Consider the following 20952-nt stretch of genomic DNA (forward strand, 5'->3'; position numbering starts at 1 on the left):
CAGTGTGATCTCACATACTGTGTACAAGGGAAAAAAAAGCCCAAGTCATGAAGAGTACCTGCAAGTTTCCAGATTATTCCCCTTCTAGAGACCTAGAAAAATCCCTCCTATTGCCTTGTTTTCAAACAATGTAAAACTGTTTGTACCTTAGCTTTTCTTGCTAGCCTTTAGTATCTCCTATCTAACAGTGATGACAATAGAGCATGAAGCAGCTGACTCCTCTGGATGCCTGATGGCACCTTAGGGGTTCTGGACTTCACCCCAGGGATGCTCAGTGTCCTTCCACAGAGAGGTGCTTAGAAACCTGGAGACAAGTCACCCACTAATACAACATTTATTAATATTGGTAAGGTTCAGAGTGTAATACAGTGTGGGCACAGAGGGAACGTCAGGCGTCATCTCCACCAGAGCCTGCTTTGCAGCCAGGGACCGTGATCGCTTTAGGCAGTGTCCTCTGCAGAGCGGAGGACTTGGGCTCCATTTCCTTCAATGCAAAGCAGGGGCCTCATCATCAATGGCAGCTGCTGGACTGGTTAGATTTTTGTATGGACACTGGCCGTCAGGGGCAACACCCAGCTCCATCTCTAGTGTGTCACTAACTGTCAAAAGCCCACATGTTCCTCACAGTTGGTAGGGAGTGTTGGACACCACGTTGCAGTCAGTTTAGAATCATGCGGGAGACACGTGACAAGCGGATGGCCTTGGGACTTAGTTATGGAGGAGAGTACGCAACCGAATGTTCCTATGATCAATGTTCCCAACAGCGCAGGGACAGGGTCTCGGCTCCCTTTCTGAAGGATCTGACAGCTTTTCTCCCCCTGACCCCCCGATTTGAAATTAGTCCACTCCTCTGAGAGCACTAGCATTGGAAGTCCTGGGTTGCTTCTCAAAGCTTCTCTATCACTTTGTTGGGGGTGGAGTGGGTGTTATTGGCTGTTGGGGGAATCTAGAACATACTCTTGATTCAGTAGTTTCAGTCCACGTTTTGACTTGACTGAAAGAAATGAATCCACAGCGTCTCTCTTGACAAGTATGTGCCCAGGGAGAGGACGCCTGACAGACATTGTCCCCGGGGTCCACATCCAGTGCCTGACACACACTGGGTCTGCAGTATATGTCGAGCAAATGCACGGATCATGACGAGGTTGGTGGTTAAGGTTACAATGTGCAGTATCCGTGCTTTGAGTCTCTGAGGTCTCAGACGCCATTTCATCCTTGTGCAGTGGTTTTTAATGTCTTGGTGATGTTACACTTGTGTTTGGTTCATTTGCTGACACTATTCTAAATATCATAGATTTCATCTCTGTATGTTTTTCCTGGCCAAATCTTCATATAAAGAGGTGGGAAACCATACTGTATTATCTCCAGTGTGCCTATGATTTACTAAAACAAAACAGAACCATATTATTTAAACTATAGACTTTAAGAAGTCATGACTTATCTTGTAAAAAAGCAAAAATTATTATAAGCTTTTAAAAAAAATATACAGGGCTTCTATATACCCCAGACTGCCCAGGAACTCACTGTGTAGACCAGGTTGGGCCCAGTCTTACAGAGATCCACTTGCTTTGCCTCCTGAGTTCTGGGATTAAAGGTGTGCATCACCATGTCTGGAAGAATGTTACTATGAACCATGCTGTGAAATAGCTCAGTTTAGTCCTCCACCAGCACTCAGACCTCTCGAGTGTCATCCACTAAAATATGACAGTGTTGTTATAAGGAATTTTTTCAGCAAATAGTTACTTTAGATCCTTGTCAAACAGATGAACACTGTCATCAGTTTTAATCCGCCATATCATTGGTTTATATTTTTTAAAAAGTGTGTACGCTTGTATATGTGCATGCAGTACCCCTGGAGGCCAGAAGAGGGCATCACGTCTCCGGAGTTGGAACTGGGTCTGAGCATCATGATGTGGGTGCTGGGAACTGAACTGTCCTTACGAGGGCAGTGTGTGTGCTCTTTACTGCTAAGCCATCTCCCAGCCTGAACTACCCGTTCTTAAAGCACAGTAGCAGACACAGAGGAAAGGTTTCATGAGTGAGTGCAGTGTTAGGTAACTAAGTAGCTTTGACATCCTATGCTGCTATTGGCTGTGGCTGAGTGCGAATCCATTTACTGCCTTCAAGCTATATAAAATGTGAAAGAAACCTAAGTCTCACAGTATATTGAATTGGTGCATGAAAGGCCTTCTCATGGTGTTTGTGTCCTATGTCAGAGATGAATAGCGTTTCTAATTTGCTGGTCGCTTGGGCAAAGTTTACTTTAAGGAGGAAGCCAGCTTCGAGATTGACGGTCTCTTGGGAAAAACTACTGGTGAGGCTTAACACTTTTTGAAATGTGGTTTCAGTGACTTCTAAGTGGGCATTTTATAGGCACTGGGCCTTGAAACCATGCTATGGACATATACAATACTACTGCGTAAATATTCAGGGACACCCAGGCGGTGGAGGCAGAAGAGTATTCTCTGGGGCTGCTCTTAAAGCATGGCAGAGAAGCCAGCAGAATCTATGGGACCTGGGGGCCCTTTCAAAACACAGAACTCCCCCACAGCAGCCCCACCAAATCAGGCTTCATATTCCTACAAAACCCTCAGAGGATATGAATGCATGTGCAATTTGGGGCCATTGTACTGGGATGCCCATAGCCCTGATTTTGTGGTGGCCAAGCACACGGTGACATGGTCTCACTTTTTTTCCCTCTCCGCCCCTCAGTATAACATCTTTCTTTTTAGGTGCTAACATCCACAGCTGAAGACATCCTTCCTGTCTCCTTGCTCCTATACTCACTCTTCAGACCCCAGATCTCTGTGCTTGCCATTACTAAGAAACCATTTCCGGGGTTCTTCCCCTGTTTCCTCAGTAACTTGGAAATGACTGCTGGGATGTGGGTTCATCCCGACTCCTTGTGTCTGAGCTTTGCCTTCTTACTCTGTTCTGAGGTCCCAGGCTTCTAGGTGGACCATGGAAATGCCATACTCGATTTTGGTTTTAAGTCCTGTCTGTACATGGGGGTGGGGTGGGGTGGGGTGGGGTGATTTTTGTCTCCATCATAAAATTCCTTCAGCCTTACTATCAGTTTCTTTACTGATATTTATGAGGTGCTGGTAGGGGGAAGGGTAGTCATGCTAAGTGCCTGGGGGTACTCAAAACCAGGGATTACTCAGAAGGGGAAAGAGCATGCAGCTACTAAAAGAACCCACTTCTTAGACCCCTCCAGATGCTACACATGGCTCCCCTCTTTGTATCACGAGGTCCAACTTGTAGCAGGTACCCTGAAGCATCTGGATATCCAAACCCAGACCTAGACTGGCCAGCCAGTTGTCCCCTAGAAGTAATTTGGTCCCCGTGTTCCAAACTGTGCTGGGGTGGTGGGGAAGGGCTCAGCGGAAAAGTGAACTGGCTATTTAGAAGCACTGCTTACAAATTCAGGCTCTGTGGGCTGAGGGTTAGCGCAGCCAATGGTCAAGGGAACATTTTAGGGTCAACCAAAAATAGGGAGCACCCAGAACAGACTCCTTAGTCAGAAGATACCGGGAGGGGGAGAAACAAGATGGCTTTCTGGCCGTAGTGAGTCCGAGGACCGCGCTTACAACTCCCGTTCTTCTTGAGGCCCACAAACCAGTTCTTCTCCGCGTGCTTCTTGGATGTGTAAGTGTTATAATGGTTTTCTTCTAGCCTTTCCAGGAATAGGCATTCTTCATTTGGTGTCTGCTAAAAGGATAGAAACCAAGGCGGGGAAAGCACAGTTAGTGAGTGCTGTTAACCAACGGTATGAAAACCTGTGTTTGTGTATGTGTGTCTATGTGTATGTATGTGTGTGTGTGCATGTACATGTGTGTGCATGCACACAAACACATTCACACACCCACTCATCTGTGGAGGTCAGAAGACAGTTGGTGTAAGCAGTTCTACATGTGGGGCCTAGGAATCTAACTCAAGTTGTCAGACTTAACAGAGCCTTCCTTCACCCACTGAGCCGTGTTGCCTGTTTGTGAATTGTTCTCTGACGAATTCACAAGGAAACCATGGGATGATGATGGCTCAGCAGCTAAAAGCTCCCCTGCCTCCTGCCCCACTACACAACAAGTAAAGAAATAGTAAAAATGTTTTAAAAGCCACAACTTCTTTAAAAAGGACCCCCCCCCCCAAAGCTAAGCACCTACGTACTAGGCACCTGAGGGCATCTGTTGCTTGTTTACTTGCTTGGTACAGAGACAGAGATTAAATGCAGGACCTTGTACATGCCAGGCAAGTGCTGTACCACAAAGCTGTCTTCCTACCTCTCCACAACTGTTAACAGTTCATGAGTACATCCCCTATTTCTTCAAACATATAGATTGTATAAGGACCTATGGATATACATTTATAATCCTATAAAGGTCATATTATCTGCTGTGTTTTTAAAATAGTTTTTTGTTTTCTTTTTCTTTTTTTTTTCCCAAGGGTTTTTCATCAGCCTCTGCCTCTTAAGTGCTGTAATTAAAGGCGTGCACCCACAGGCCTTAGCTACTGTTTTAGTACTGGGCAATAAACTTATGAAAATGTATTCAATATCCCTACCAAGGAAAAGTGAAGTTAAAATGTTAATGATCACGAGTGGTGGTGCACACCTTTAATCCCAGCACTCAAGAGGCAGAGGCAGGGGAATCTGTGAGTTTGAGGCCAGCTTGGTCTACAGATAAAGTTCCAGGATAGCCAGGGCTGATTAAATTCCAGGGTGGTGAGGCTATTACACAGAGAAAACTCTGTCTCTAAGAAGAACAAGACAAATCAAAAAATTTAATCATTTGTTATGATATCTTTCAGAGTATGGTTTGAAGATAGGTATCAAACTCTGAAACACCTCTCTCTGTCTCTATTCTACTCCCCCCCCCCCACCTCTGTTCAATTTGCAGTACTCTGCAAACTTAAGTCTCCCCACATGCTGGGCAAGTACTCTACACTAGGCTATATTCCAAACAAACATGTTAGTTACCGTTCATCCAACAGTTTCACTTCTTTTTTTTTTTTTAACAGTATTTTTTTTTTTTAGAATTATTTATTTAATGTATGTGAGTACACTGCAGCTGTCTTCAGACACACCAGAAGAGGGCATCAAATCCCATTACAGATGGTTGTGAGCCACCATGTGGTTGCTGGGATTTGAACTCAGGACCTCTGGAAGAGCAGTCAGTGCTCTTAACCTCTGAGCCATCTCTCCAGCCCCCAACAGTTTCACTTCTAAGGAAGTTGGATGAATGTAAAGGGTGGGTTTTGAAGGACTGGCTATTGTGGCTAGAACTATCTATGGCAAGGTGATCAGGTGAGGGGATACAGTGCCCTCCTCACAGTAGATCCTGTGCAGCTGTATGCTTTTGAAATAGCCCAAGCATATTAATAGTATGTCTACTTGAAAAATGTCTTATCAGCTGATAGTTGACCTACAATCTATTTAGTAGGAGGGGGGAAAAAACCAATGTTTCAATTATTTTTTTGCACCAGATTTTGGATTTAAGTCAACAACTATGTGGGAACTGTTACGTTAGACACTGTCCTTTTGGCGATCCCTCCATATCTGACTGTGTGTTCTCGGAGTCACGTGATCCTTATGGACTCTTTACCCACAGTTGTGATTTCCTTCCTCATGGTTTATGATCAGATCATTCATTGTTCTGTATGTGTGGGCATGCTTGTTTTATTAGGGTATAAGACCTACCAAGCGGAGGGGTGGAACCTCATTCCCCTTTATACACAGAGCTTTGCCAATGATGTCTCCTCATTACCTAGGAATAGGTTAACGGAATTCTTTCTTTCTTCCTGCTTGGGTAGGAGCCAGATTCCCGCTAAGCAAACATCTTAATACTAAGCTACATCCCAGCCCCAGAGCTAGTTTTTATTAGCAAGGAACTAGGCAACAGGAAGTGTTCAGCTTCTTATTCATTTATAGTCTAGGGAAATGACACCTGGGTGAGACATTGTGGACCCTTCTGGAACAAGATAGGATGTAAATATAGTATTTAATTGAATGACTCGGCCTCTGGAGGAACTTGGACCAGACACTCGTGCTGGGACACGTTGTTGAGACAGAAGGAACGAGGAGGCACTTTTAGACCGTGTGGGTTGTCATGACCCTGTAAGAGGATCACCCTGTGGTGGCCCTAGCTGGGGGGTTGAGCCTGTGTTCAGTGACGAAGGTGGGGATGGTCATGTTCTGCACCTGTTGTTCTCTGTCACACTGGTGCAGCCGGCGAGCAGAGGGGCTGAGTCATGGCTGAGCTGGCAGACATTTCGGAGGCACCACGTCCTTCAGCCTGCCTTTGTGTTTTCTCGCTTTACCCTTGGCACTGCTGAGGACGTGCTCCTCAGCTCTTGATTCATGCCTCTTGTCATGCTTGTTCCTATTTTTATATTTAGCACACTTTCCCCCCAATTACTTAGGTGACATATACTCATTGTGGAAAATTTGGAAAATACAGGAAGCCATTAGTGTATGATAAACCCACCCACTGACCACCCCTGCAGATAACTATGTTAACATTCTGTTATACAATGTTTCAAACTAAAGTCTTTCAAAATAAAAATATCCCTTCTACCCAAACCTCAATTCTGAATTAGAATGGATGCGTGCCTAAAATTTGTTCAGAGCACTAGGTAGAGCCTTTAACTATGTTAGAATAACATGCTAAGATCGTATTTGGGTGACTTACAATGGCCACAGTTGATGCACGAGGAGAAGCTTTTTCCCCCACCCCTGCACGACACTGGTTTCAGGTAGTTCTCCCTCAATATTTGTATTCAAGTGTAAAATACTAGAATCAATGCCCAAATTAATTTCAATTACAAAAAGCCTAAAGCCGTGCCACGATCTCTAAGACATAGTGAGTGTTTGGGGTACACAAGCTACATGTCTGAGAGGCTCTATTGCCAGAAGCTAGTGAGCCAGCTCCACGCACGTCTCCTTGAGCATTCTACGTGAGGTTGGTACTGTTGGTCGCTATAGACAGGGTTCACAGTGGACAAACAGCTTGTCAGAGTAGGAGAGGTGTGAGCCTCATTTGTGAGCTAGGAGGGAGTGGTTGATCGGTTGACCCATTTGCTGGCTGATTGGAAGAACTGCCTTAGACTATTTCCGGTGCAGCGGCAGTCACTTGCCCAACTCCAACCACCTGATGTCACCTTCTCCGGTGACAGGATTCATCTCCTGCCCTCTAGCGGTCTATGGGAGAACTACACTGTGTCCGCACTGGAAGGCTGCTTGTGCCAATGCTGGTTTGGCAATCTGATACCTTTGAAGACCAGACCAGACTAAACCTGCCCTACAGACTGCTTTTTTGTAGGCATCATCTTCCCTAAAGGGAAAGATTGGGTCACAAATTACAGGCAAGATTCTCATAAGTACTCGGATACAGAGAAGGGAACACTGAATCCAAAAGCTTTGAAAGTTGGTTTGACCTCTCTGCATGACACCCAAAGGGGTCAGTCAGATTGCCTCTGTTTCTGTCCCTTTCCCACTAAGACAAGGTCCACTCAGTCAGACCAGCACTGAGCTCCGACTCCAAGAAGGAAGGTACAGCTTGAGGGCCTTAGCTACCAAGAAACGATTCCCACGTGACTCATTCAGCCCTACAGTCTGTTCCGCACCTACAAATGAATGTCCAACTGACCTCCTAAAATTTGTTTAACATTTTAGGTGATCCTGGAATGGAAGATGTTATCTTCAAATTTTAGTACAACCTGCTTTTTTTAAACTTTAAAGGACCACTGTAGCTTTGACTTTTACTTTTATAAAAATGCTTGGGAGATAATATACACAGTAAAGCTAACTTCAGTGTCCCGTACCTACATAAAACAAGACAAGACAAAAAACCCATCAGGTACAGGGGTGTGTTTGTCCCAGCACTGGGTACCAGAAGACAGGTGCACTCTGGGATTTTCTGGCTAGCTAGCCTAGTCTACTTGGCAAGTTCTAGGGTAGTGAGGGACCCTGACATTTTTCTTTAAAGCAGACATCACCTGAGGGCTGACACCCAAGGTTGTTCTCTGGCCCTCAGGTGCTCATGTGAGAGTAGGTGCAGCCCTCACCTCCCAGGCAGAACATCAAGAGACACACAGAACCCTCTCTTGACTTGAACCATTTTTGGATTGAATGAATAAGGTTGGTAAGATTGGGTATTTTGAAATGAGTGCCTTTAAAGTTACTAAAGTACCAGTCATCCTTCCTTTTGCCTGCGTCCGTATGATGATCTGAGTATTTTGAGAGAACACCACAAGAAACTCTTTTATGTTTGTGCCTAAAATACAGCAAGGTGGAGGGCGGGAATCGGACTGGAAAAACCAACAAACAAAGACTAATTGACGGTGTCTCATTTGCATCAGTCCGAGTAACAAGACTTCTGGAAGCCTCAAGCCTTGGTTGAGTCTGGAGGCGTCAGCCTCATACTTACCGAGCCGTATAAAAGCCCTTCGGTGTCCATGGCCAAGTACTGGCCAGTCTCTGTACCCTTTATATACACTTCGCCCGCGCTTTCCGCACTGAGCTGCAGCTGAACTGGAATGAAAATAACACAAGTAAAAGTCAACAAACAGAGCACTTCTGCCAATAGCCCTACAGCCAGAACAGCCGGCCATGGAAAATTCTGCTTCTCCGTCTTGTAGAGCTCCGAGGATGAGCCCTCAGTGAATCAAAACAGTAGTTTCCTTTCCTTTCTGCCCCAGGGAGAGCTGTCCAAGGGAATTACATTCCTGAGGGAGAGAGAGACAAGGGCTGGCTTGCCACCCGTCCAGCCTGTGCATAGTCCTCTGTCACCTGAGGGGAAATAACTACAGGGTACTGGTTTCCCTGGTTCTGCTGCCCCAGAGTTCTTGGAGTACAGCAGTTCTTGGTGAACAAGCAGTGGCAGCTGCTTTAGCTGTCACCCTGCTGGATAGAACCAGATCTTTGAGGTAGAGAGGGACATGCAGTCAGAGCAGCCCGTGCTCTTGTTCTTTTTGCTAGTTGGCTCATGCTCCGTTCTGTAACCATCTATATCCTAACAGTTGGCCACATCCTGATGGATGAGCTGGTGTTTCCCCCCTCCCACTTTGCTCTCCTCATCCCCCAATTCACGTACAAGTGATAAATAATTATGTCACCCCTAGAAGATGTACCTCTCTGTCCTCGGAAGTCTGCTTTAGAGACTCAAGACTTCATCCAACTTCCTGTGGTGAATAGAGTTTATTGAAATTATAGGAAGGGAGCTGGGAGCCACTGGCTTCCATTTCTACTGGTCTCTCTAGCTTCGGTCATCCCTGAGAATATGGACTTGAAGCCATAGGCCAAAGGACACCCAGGAGCTGCTCTCTCCAGCTTCATAGCCACTCACTTACTCCCTCTGCTCTACCCATGAAACTTTAAGTTTGTTTGTTTGTGTGTGTGTGTGTGTGTGTGTGTGTGTGTGTGTGTGTGTGTGTGCGCGCACGCGCTTGCATACCTATGTGAGTGTGAAGATAAGAACAATCATGGATGTTGTCCCTCAGGATCTAGCCACCTTGTCTTTTGAGATGGTCTCTCATTTGGTCTGGAACTCTCTGATTAGGTTGGGCTGTGGCCAGTGAGCCCAGAGGCCTGCCTGCTGCTCTATTCCTCCCCACCGGGATTACGAGCGTACGTCATGACACTCAGCATTTCCACGTGTGTTCGGGCAGCTGATCCTGTGTCCTCGTCCTGGCACAGCAGTATTTTCCTGACTGTGCTGTCTCCCAGCCCTCACCAAACTCTTCTGTACCTAAGCATCCTTGCACATCCTATCTCTGTCTGGCACCTTCTTCCTCCAGATGTTTGCAAGGCTGGCTCTCCTCCTTCTCCTTCAGGCCTCTGCCTAAATATTTTCGCAGAGAAGCCACTCAAGGGGCTGTGACTCTCTGCAGTGGGCACTGTGGTCCCCATGCCTCCTAGTGTGCACGCATCATGCAATTGTCTCATTACCTAGAGCTTTATCTGGGAAGCAGAAAGAAAGGACGGGAAGGAATTTTATCTGCTTGTCTTGACCCCTTAGGTTCCTATCGCACTGTACCACACACAGTGTCCAGTTGGTCTCTGTTGAGTGAATATCACCAGGCTAATGTTGACAGAGATGGTTCTGCCAAGACATCCTCAACAAGCTGTGGTCTTTGAGTTGCATTTCCAGCACATTCTCTGGAGTTAATGGGGCCAGGATGTGAGGCATAAGGCCCTCAACTAGCCTACAATAGGAAAACCCAGAGGTATAGTAAAATGATTAGTGGAGCCCAAGACTTGGACAGGGGAGGTAGAAGAGGTTAAGAAGCCTTGGAGATTCTTTTTTGAAAATCAAAAATAGTAGAGATGTTTGTACAACTTTGTGAAGAAAAATTGTTAGGCCAATAAGATGGCTCAGCCGGGTGAAAGGCACTGTTTTGCAAACCCAGTGACCCACAGTAGATTAGGAGGGGTTTTTGTTGTTGTTTTTGTTTTGTTATTGTTCTTTTTGAGATAGGGTTTCATGTAGCTCAGGCTAGGCCTCCAACTTGCTACAGAGCCAAGGATGGCCTTGAACTGTCAATTTTCTTGCCTCTATTGCCCAAGTACTAGATTTACAGGCTTGTGTCTCCATACGCAGTGAGAACCGTTTTGTTTGTTTGTTTGTTTGTTTGTTTGTTTGTACAGCATTTAATTTCCTAGTTCTGCCTCTTGCTGCAGGGCTAAGTGAGGGTAAGTTCTTTCTTTCTGTGAAATCCCATCATGGCCTCGGAAAGGTCTGAAGGAGGAAAAACGAGAAACAAGAGCTGGGGGCCTGCTTACCACATGACCTCGGCCCTCAGCCAGGGATGGTCTGCTGGAGAGAGTCGGCTCAGGAGTTTCCTCTAGAAATATTATTTCTCCAGGATGTCCAAGTTTCATAGCTCATTTTCACTGGGTTTCTTTCTGGCTGAGTTTCCTGCACATTCATTTCTGTGAACGGGGCTGGCAGGAAGGCATACACTCAGCCCACGGTCTCCCTTCGGTGACTGGGCATCCAAACCCTTTGGAGGGAACTCCATTCCAGTCCTGCAGACCCACACCCTCCCAGCTGCTGGCTGCTGGGGACCATCAAGGGAGGAGGAAGTGTGACCTCAGAAAGCTGCAGGGACGGGCCACAGAGCACATCCCTTCCTCCTGGAGCAGCGGAATGGGGACAAAGATCAACCCCCCCCCCCCCATGTGCACAGTGCCAGGCACACTCCCTGCTTTACAGGACTCAGGAGACAGACACACAAACCCCATGACTCAGCAGCTTAATAACAAGAGCAGATACACGTGTACAAAGGACAGTTAATGTCACTGGCCCTCCCCAGCCCTGTGACTCTGTCCCTCTTCTGCCATCTCTCCCACCTTTGTGGTCGTAGAGAGAAGCTGGAGATAACGTCCAGTGAAGAGAGGAAATAAGAAATCCCTGACGACAATTTCCTAAGAAGCATGAACTACTGCAAAGTGTAAAATTCACCAGATGCCAGCCGGGTGTGTCTACAACTGCCCCGGAAAGGCTGAAAAGGTGGACAGGAGACTGGGGATCCATAGCAGGGATGTGCGTGTGTATATGTGTGTGTGTGTGTGTGTGTGTGTGTGTGTGTGTGTGTATGCGTGTGTCTTATTCATCCCCATGTTCCCTCTAGTTCTATAAAATTAGTTTTGCAGCCACCTCTGGGTCCTGGGTTGATTGCATTTGCTGGTCTTTGGTCTGTATCTAGTGCATGTTTTTGTGTTGTGACTGCATACACATGAGCTATTTATCAAAGATTCACTGTCTCCCACAATTGTTCTGCCTCTCAGGGGTGGAAATGTTTTAAAGGTCTGTTTTTAGTGAATGGACAGACTCCCAGAACTATCAAAGATTCACTCTTTCTTCCTTCCTTCCTTTCTTTCTTTCTTTCTTTCTTTCTTTCTTTCTTTCTTTCTTTCTTTCTTTCTTCCTTCCTTCCTTCCTTCCCTCCTTTCTTTCTTTCTTCCTTCCCTCCCTCCCTCCCTCCCTCCCTCCCTCCCTCCTTCCTTCCTTCCTTTCTTCCTTCCTACCTTTTGCCCTTTTCTTTGAACAAAGATTTTATTTTAGGTGAGTACACTGTACACCGTTGCTGTCTCTGTCTTGAGACACACCAGAAGGGGGCGTAGTTGTGAGCCACCATGTGGTTGCTGGGAATTGAACTCAGGTCCTCTGGAAGAGCAGCCAGTGTTCTTAACCACTGAGCCATCTCTCCAGCTTCCTTTGTCCTTTATTGTGTGTGTATGAAGTGTGTATTGAAGGGGGTGTGCATGCTGTGACTTAAGTGTAGAAGTCAGAAGACAACTTTCTGGAGTCAGTTCTCTCTTTCCAAAAGCTTTACGCAGATTCTATTCAAAACAAAACAAAACAAAACAAAACAAAACCAAACCAAACCACATTCAGGTTTTAGACTTGCAAGCAAGTACTTTACCTACCAAGCTACCTTGCTGGCCCAAAGACTCAATTCTTGCTCCTGGTGATGTCTGAAGTGATCTGTGACCCATCTCAGGCTTGAGTACAGGGAATCCATAAGATACAAGCACCCTTAGGACCCAGAAGTACCAGGGGTGGGATGCGGATGAGATGGGGAGTCACAGGAGCCTACATTCTCTGTGGTCAACACCCGCCACCAGGTGAATGGTGTCCTCACTGGGGAGAGACCTGCTGGGTGTACGCAGGAAAGGCAGCAGGCCTGGCCATTTCAAGGTGCTTATTATTGAAAAACAAAGTGCACAGCTAACTGAGTACTTCCTTTAGCTCAGTTCCAAGATGGAGATGGCAAATCTTGATTTAGCAGAACAGGAAACAGCTTTCTAAAGACAACCTAGTGGTCAATAGGAAATTTCTTCAGAAATTCAGAGCCTTATAAAAATTGATTTGAAGAGAGTTGGAAAAGGCTTATGTGGTAGATTTTTTTTTTTAAACTATCAACGTGTTACTCTGTAGCCCAGGCTGAATCTGGCAGTTGCAGTGATTCTCCTGCCTCAGTCTCCCAAGTACTGTTATGGCAACCATGAAGTGCGGTCTCCAAGTGTTTGGTGGATCTGTGGCCCTATGTTTCCTGAGGAGATGCAGGCTTGTACCTTTAGGTGTTTTGTTTTGATTCTGGTTTTGGTTTTTGGTGCTGGGCATTGAACCTAGGACCTGGTTTGTGCTAAGCATAGATGTTGAAAGGTGTTGGTTTGAGAATACAAAACATAAGTATCAGCCTGAAATGTACGAGATCACCTTGGTGGCTTGCACTCCTGTTTTACACTCAGTGTTCAACACCCTGTGGTCTCTGGGTACTTACAGCTCCTTCTGAAGAGGAGCCCAGCGCTTTCCAGAGGCTCCACTAGCCTCCACCTGGGTCCTAGTGCTGTATATCTAAGGCATAGCTGCGTCCGTTTTCTTGTATGTGACCATTAGCTTCCACGCAGCCGTAACCAAAGCTTGTTCATAGAGAGGTACATGATCCCTTACTTTCTAAGAGCAGAAAGAAGGGAAAAGAATCCAAGGTAGCTAGTGCCAAGAGTGGTGAGCTCAGGGGCCACACCCCTATCTACTCCTGTCCTGCGCTAGGGATCTTTACTGCTAAGGCGACAGCTGGTATCTTGGAAGCCAGAAAGGAGGGCCTCACTCCTGTGTGGCATGGCCTGCCCTTTCTGCCTCCTGCCTGGGGAGAGGCCACAGAGATTACGTGCCCAGTTTATTCTGGGTTGGAGACTTCCCGTCCTTGGTTGTGTTTACTCAGAGTGAGGTCAGCCTCATTCAGAACTCAGCCAGGTTGTTTTATGTCAGTGGAGTTTATAATTAAAGTGTAACCACAAGCCAGGCTTTGCAAAACATTAAAAGACAGACAAGAGGAAAAATGGACTGGAGGGGGGAAAATTCCAGTGGTTTTCAGTGTGTGTGTGTGTGTGTGTGTGTGTGTGTGTGTGTGTGTGTGTGTGTGTACATACATATGGAAAAGAGTTTGTGCTAACATTTGTGAAGGTGTCTTGTCTTTTAACATCTGGAAAAAAGTCAGTGAATTTTTTTATTTAGCCCAGAGATTGACTAACACATTTGCGTGTGTGTTCATTCATATGTATAATGTAGCTTCTCTAGAAGAATTCCCCTGTAATCAAATAAGGGGTCTTGGGTTAGACTCAGGGACCTGGGAGGCTGATGTACCACATGTGGCAGGCTGGTGTACCCTGTTGGGGGGACATTCCTTCCTGTAGGCCCGCCCCTCTCTCTGGCTACAGCATCAGGGCCCAGACCTCCCCAATGTGGTTATTTGGAAGGCTGCTCTGACTCGGAGGCCAAGCTGGTGGGGAATAAGATGCCTTTGCCATTAAATGTGGATTCCCATCAGACCAGACAACGGAAGTCTGGACTCCCCCCAAACAGTCTGCAGGGAGGGATTTCACTAGAGTGTGGTCTGCTTGTATCCAGGGCAATGCAGTAAGATCCTTTGGACCAGCAAACTCCCCTGGTGCCTTTAGGATGTGGCTAGATTTATAAATATTTGATTGGCACACACTCGGCTGAAGAACATTTCCATCTGTGTGGCGAGAGTGTGGAGGATCCCCCCTCTCCTACCCCCGGTCTCTTTCCTACGCGCTGGGGGAGGCTGTAGGGCTGTAGGCTCCACGAGGAGGCTGGAGCTTAGGGATGTTCAAGAGTGGTGTGCCCTTGCTGTCTGTACAGCTGCTGTTCAGTTGTTGAGTAAGAGTAAGTCCTGGCAAGCCTTCGCCAGAGAGGACACTCTGGCAGACAAGCAGAGAGCTCTTGACATTGGTGGCTTCTGTGCCATGGAAGCCAAGTGGGAAGAACCTGATGGGCTATGGCATGGGCAGGCTGTGGCTCTGCGGCAGGTTGCAGGCGTTCCAACTGACACAGTCCCAGAGAAGCTGGGGTGTACAGTCACTGGAAATCCTGTGAACAAGCTTAACATTTAATTTCATGGCCAGCTATCAGTCTTAGGAAGACAGTGACAACCATGGGGAATGTCACCGTTTTGAACATTTAGGGGCCCAACAGTGTGCTGGACACCCTCAGAAACATCACATCTCACATCCCTACTTTCCAGGGACATAGATAACTGTTAGCATGCCTGTCTTCAAGACAAGGAAACTGAGGCACCGAGAGGAAAACTAACTGCCACAAGGTGGCCCAGCTCTGGTAAACACAGTCAGAAGACATCAACCTGTCCTTGCTTGTCTGTACCACGCGCTAGGATAAGTGCACCAATGTAATTAGTTTGTGGGGTGAAAATGTTAGTACCAGGGTGGTGGGATCCTCAGGAAGAGCAGGTTAGTATTAGGACAGAGAAATAATTTCCACATGCTGTCCCTGTGAGGGGCTGGTCACATCCTGTTAGCTTTTGGGTTTTCAGCACAATGGTGACTAGCAACCCCGGAGGGCTGTTGTTAGCTAGGAATGACCTGTGCAGGGCCTAGCGTGTGTCAGTGCTTGACTGGCATTTCTTGAGATATTGTTGGGTTTAAATTTCTCTGCCAACAATGCAAGTCGGTGGCTCATCAAATTCAATGCTCACCGGGCACTGAACCAAGGGACAGTCGGTACGCTGGACACAAAAGCTGCAGTGTGGAGCATTAAGAGCCAGAGTCCTTGTACTCAGGCGGCCCTGCAGGAGAGATGCCCAGTAAATAACTGGACGAGTAAATGCAGAAGTGTAGCTACAAGGAGAGACACCCTGGTCTATGGCATCTCTCACACACTCTGTGTCAAAAGTGGACACTTAGCTACTTATCTCTCGGGAGCAGCATTCTGCTGTCAAAAGCAGCCTTTTCATGAACTGCATCTCCACGGATTCCAGAATCGGCAGCCACCGCTGTGCACCCATCTCTGTCAGGGATTCTGTGGCAGTGGGTACCTAGCATTGTATCGTGTGTGGATAATTGCCTGCCGCTGTGTCCCAAGCCTTGGTGAAGTCACGAGCTCAGACCCCACCTCTCTACAGGAATCTGATTGAGACATTTCGCTTAGGTCTATTTTAGGATAGTCAGTGTACAGCATCCTCCAGAGGTTGATACCACGGACAAGGTACCTGGGAACTGTCTCTCCCAAGGGTAAGCCAGACAAATTTGGATAATCTCCTTACTTTGCTCACAGCAGGTCAACTCATTGAGGACAAATAGACACCGTAAAAGGAATTAATTTTTGTTTTGTTTTGTTTTGTTTTGTTTTGTTTTGTTTTGTTTTGCAGGGCTCCAAAAGCAAGTTGTATTTTGTGGGGTTTATAATTTACCTAAGTATCTGACTGGCTTTTAGGGGCGCTCTTCCTTCAGGAAGCTTTGGAGGATGGCTCTGCCTGTTTCCACAGCTTTTCATTAAACCCAGACAAACCATTAAAGAACAGAACTCCCATTTGGCAGTGGTGGATCATGGCTTTCCTGGGGTTCCACTCCAAACTGCCCAAAGCTGACTCTGGTTCTTGTACGCCTGAGGTCCCGAACAGCAGTGCCAATGCTAGGCAGAAGAGGGCGACAGATCCACACTCAGGGAGAGAACCTATGCCCCGATGCCCTCTGTGGCAGGCTGATTGGTACTGTGAGGGCCACAGAGTGAGGCTAACACTCGAATTCCAAGGGGGGAGGAAATTGAGTCTCAATGAGATTAAAAGACTGCCTCAAACTAGGCATCTGGGGAATTAGAAGACTCATCAGCTGGACAGCTTGAAGCTTTTCTCCCAGAGCACTTCATACAAAACCGAGAGAACATTAGTTGTTGGTTAGAAAGTGGCAGGGTAGGGCGTGAGTGTCAGCATTCCAGGGCCCTGACTGCAGAGAGTGGGCAGATTGTCTATTGTGGTTTCAACTGGTACAGGGCAGATTGCTGCCTACTTACAGCAGGATTGTCTTCTGTCCCGTTGGCCCTTGTTCATCGTTTCAGGGTCAGTGAACAATAAGCTCATATAACTGCTTCAAATGTTGGCAGAGAAGTTCTGAGTTAAATCCTCAATCCAGACTCTGGCCCTTTGTCTCACATTGTCTATCCATACACTGCAGGGGGTCCGTAGGCTGTGGATTGTAGCAGCAACTTGCTGAACCCTGGGCCAGGCAGGTACTGTGCCCAAAACAGTTACTGTATCATTTCATTTAACTCTCCCAAGAAACCTGTAGTCAGTATTCTCACCTTTTCACTGGAAAAATAAGGTTTGGAAATGTGTGCCTAAGTTCACACAACAAATACTCATGAGCAATGCCGGGTTCCCAAGGCTTCTGACAGCTTAAGTTCTGTAGCCAAATCCCACGACAACCTGTCCCAGTGTTGTGCACACAGAGACATCCTATGCTGCCATTGACAGGATGATCATAGTGAAGGCGCATGAAACTTTTCCAGAAACCCAGAGGTTGTAGGCTCTTGTTACTCCGAAGTTTAAGGTTTCTAAGAACCAGGCAAACCTTAAGAAGCCTGTCACTGTGACCGCCCATTGGTTAAAAACAAATTGTTAAGACTAGGTATAAACGGGGCTGGGGATTTAGCTCAGTGGTAGAGCGCTTGCCTAGCAAGCGCAAGGCCCTGGGTTCAGTCCCCAGCTCCAAAAAAAAAAAAAAAAAAAAAAAGACTAGGTATAAACATTTAAAGTCAGAGGAATTAAAGCTCGATCCCCTGAGTTGCGTTACTATATTATACTATATTGGTTTCTGGGGAAGGAGGGGACAAAGCTGTCACCCGTCCCAGTTGCACATGCATCTGAGATTGCATGGAGGGGTTTCTCTGACGCCATTGCACTGAGTCTGTGAAGCGTGGCACCTACACCAGGCACAGTTAGACACTGAACACACCAGCCATCACGTCAGCAGTATAGTATAACAGGTCTTCTTCTCATTAAGACATGAGAATACTGAGCACAGGCTTCTTAGGAGAGTCACATGACACACATAATACAGCAACATAACCTTAGCTCCAGACTGTTCTCCCCTGCACCTTCTAAGCCGTGAGATCCTAGAAGGGTAACACCAGGCCCAGTTTATCTATTGCTGGGCCTCCCGTGCTAGGCAAACACTTTGTCAACTGGGTTACATACAGCCTCAGCCCAAACGTGGCTGCTTTTAATGTTCTCGAATCTCTATTTTTGGCTCGTTCTGGTACCTATTCTTCATAAAGTGGAAGCCTGTAGGAGGCCCACTTGAAGACAAGCTATCAAAACAACCCCCCCCCCAATCATAATCATAAGCCTGTGCCAGCTGCAAGTCTGAGCATGTGCCTTTGGGGGAGTAGGAGGGGACAAAGCCATCACCCATCCCAGTTATATGTGCAGCTGATGCTGCCTGGAGGGCTTTCCCTGAAGCCATTGCACTGAGTCTACAAAGTGTGGCACCTATACCAGGTACAGTTAAACATCGAACACACCAGCCATCACGTCAGCAATCCACAGCCCAGTCTCAAGCCCGTCCTATAGGACCTTGCTTCCACCTGTGTTCTCCCTCGTCTCCCGATTTCACTCCTTGGTTTCCTCTTGGCTTGTAGCATGGCTGGCTCTTGAGACTGTTGTTCCTCTAAGCAGAGATCAAATCTGACTTTTGGCTTCCCTACAACAGCTAATATCCTAGTGGTACTTAGGGAGTCTCTGACTCTTAGTAAAAAGCAGACACCTACTATCACACGTACACACATACACGCACACACGCACACACACACACGCGCACACATACACACCCACACACACACGCACACACACACATAGCCCTGCACTAGATGTACTGGCTAGGTAGGTTCTTTCCCCCATTTATCAGTGTGGTCTGAAAGCTAGGCTGCAGGCTGCATTAGTGTCTGGAGAATGACTTTACCCCTTCTGCATACTTCAGCCACATCTGCACAGTGTGCTTCAGGAAAGCTACGTAATTTATAATGTGTTAGTCTGTGGTTGACTGGGATTCTAAAATCCAGCCCAGTGGAGACATCACCTGCAGAGTCTCTTAACTTGAGATTGAACCCATATCTTTGTTCAGGATTTCCCATCCCTGCTCATTGGGTTCTTCCCATCGTAGGGTGAACAGACCCTTGTCTGGCTGAGGTGGGGGGAGATCTTATGTTAGTTTATAGACCTGGGGGTGTGGTGCTGTGACTAAACTCTGGCAAAAGTTATATCGGTTCAGCGGAGAGTCCTCCCAAAAGCTTGCAGTAAGATGTAATTAGCTAAGTGATAGCCCTCAGTTCCATCCAAAGCCAGCCCCTTGGTATATGTGCTTTTCCTTCCTTCAGAGTGCATTCTGCTTACATGGAGCCTTGGAAAATGGATACCTGTACCCAGTTCCTGCCCTCTTCCCATGTTGGACTAGGGAAGACAAAAAGGCATGAGTGTAATTCAGATGACTGCTTACTGTGCTGGTCGCTCCTGTCCCTGGTCCCATCCACGGTGCCATCGGGAAGAATCCTCAAGAAGTGGCCCCCGTTGCTGCAGTAGAGCAGTTTGGGTTTTTTGTAGTTCCCTAGAGGCAGATTGAACCTCTCGGTCAGGGCTGCAAAGGTTGTGATCTCCCCTTCGGCCATGACTCAGCAGCAACTGTCGATGGTGCGTTCAAGACTGAAAGAAATCAAACATGCCTGTAGACCATTCTTCCAGTAAAGGGGCGGTGGGCATTTCAGGAAGGGAAGGGTCACTCAAGGTCACAGACTGCTCAGGTGATACCCAAAGTGGATAGGGTTGTGGGGTAGCAGGTGGTAGAAGAGGGGACAGTTCCTGGCCTGGGAGAGGTTTTCCAGCCAATTCTCTCCTCTCAATTGGACACAACTTTGCAACCTACTAGATTTTTTTTTTTTTAGAACTTCAAATTTAATCATTTTGTCAAGAGGTAAAAAACATTGTCTTAGTCCCTCCTTTTGGTCTACACATATCTTCAAATTAAGTACTTAAGTTGCACTAAAATAACACCTGGGGTCTGGCTAAAACCACAGAAACCAAGAGGCCGAGGTTGAGGTTTTTCTTTCCACGCTCACATTGTTTTCACTAGGTGCTGCCAAGCTGGAGTGGGGTAGAGGGCACAGATGGCCCTGGTGTTTGGACACCTGTGAACTAAGGGTACTGCAGGGCCAACAAAGGGTTAATGTGTATTGCGACCACCTAAGTTTGCTGAAGAAAGGGAAGGAGGCAGAGAGAAGGGCTTGGGGCAGTTTTAAGAAGCGAGCATTGCACACGGGACACTTTCTGAGACAGAGCATCTTGAAGGCTGTGTTTGGCCACTGCTTTGTCATAGTCTTCCTCAGACCCTCTTATCACATGGCGAACTCAGGTCTGTCCTTGTGCCCAGACATCTTCATCTTAATGGTTTTCTAATGTAAGCTGTACACAGATATAACTAATATAATACACCGACCCTGAAATATACAGATATATACTAATTAATATTACACAGAGTCTAACACAGAATACCTTCTAAACCTCTAACATTTTATATTTATATATATCTACTATATATAAATTCATAATTATATATAATATCAATTGTTGACACGGGGGATTTGAAAGCAAAATCAATAAGAAATAGAATTTTAAGCCATGTATTTGCCCAAATGTTTAGGAGAAGAATCTGATAACTACAAAGACAATGAAATTTTTTGTTTTAGTTTGTCTGTTTCTTAAAGAAGAGCATATATATATATATATATACATATTATACATATATACATATATATATCACATAACACATATATGAATATAATACATATATAAGTGGTTTTATAATAACAATGATCATCAACAACATATTTTGTGCTAGAAGATAATATTTATTAATTTAACCATGATCCTTTAATGTGAAAGCTAATACTCCCATTATAAAAAATTAAACCGGAATGGAGAGATGGCTCAGCAGCTAAGAGCACTGACTGCTCTTCCAGAGGCCCTGAGTTCAATTCCGAGCAACCACATGGTGGCTCACAGCTATCTGTGATGGGATCTGATGCCCTCTTCTGGTGTGTCTGAAGACAGTGACAGTATACTCATATATATAAAATAAATACAAAC

General features: G+C 46.3%; 1 protein-coding gene across 10 annotated transcripts in view; it reads right to left on the reverse strand.

Annotated features, from left to right (window-relative positions):
* Window positions 1–315: 315 nt before the first annotated feature.
* Fgf1 (fibroblast growth factor 1) overlaps window positions 316–20952 on the reverse strand; it is an 86254-nt gene continuing 65617 nt past the window's right edge. For 5 of the 10 annotated variants that reach the window (XM_087592182.1, XM_087592179.1, XM_087592181.1 and 2 more), the window contains 3 exons: window positions 19310–19512; window positions 8424–8527; window positions 316–3711 (listed from right to left, as the gene is read on the reverse strand). In XM_087592182.1, coding sequence (XP_087448308.1) covers window positions 3517–3711; window positions 8424–8527; window positions 19310–19478 — 468 coding nt within the window. In that variant the 5' untranslated portion in view covers window positions 19479–19512 and the 3' untranslated portion in view covers window positions 316–3516. 10 annotated transcript variants of the gene reach the window in all.

Source organism: Rattus norvegicus, chromosome 18 (genome assembly GCF_021556685.1).
Source record: "Rattus norvegicus strain SHRSP/BbbUtx chromosome 18, alternate assembly SHRSP_T2T, whole genome shotgun sequence".
Lineage (NCBI taxonomy): Eukaryota > Metazoa > Chordata > Mammalia > Rodentia > Muridae > Rattus > Rattus norvegicus.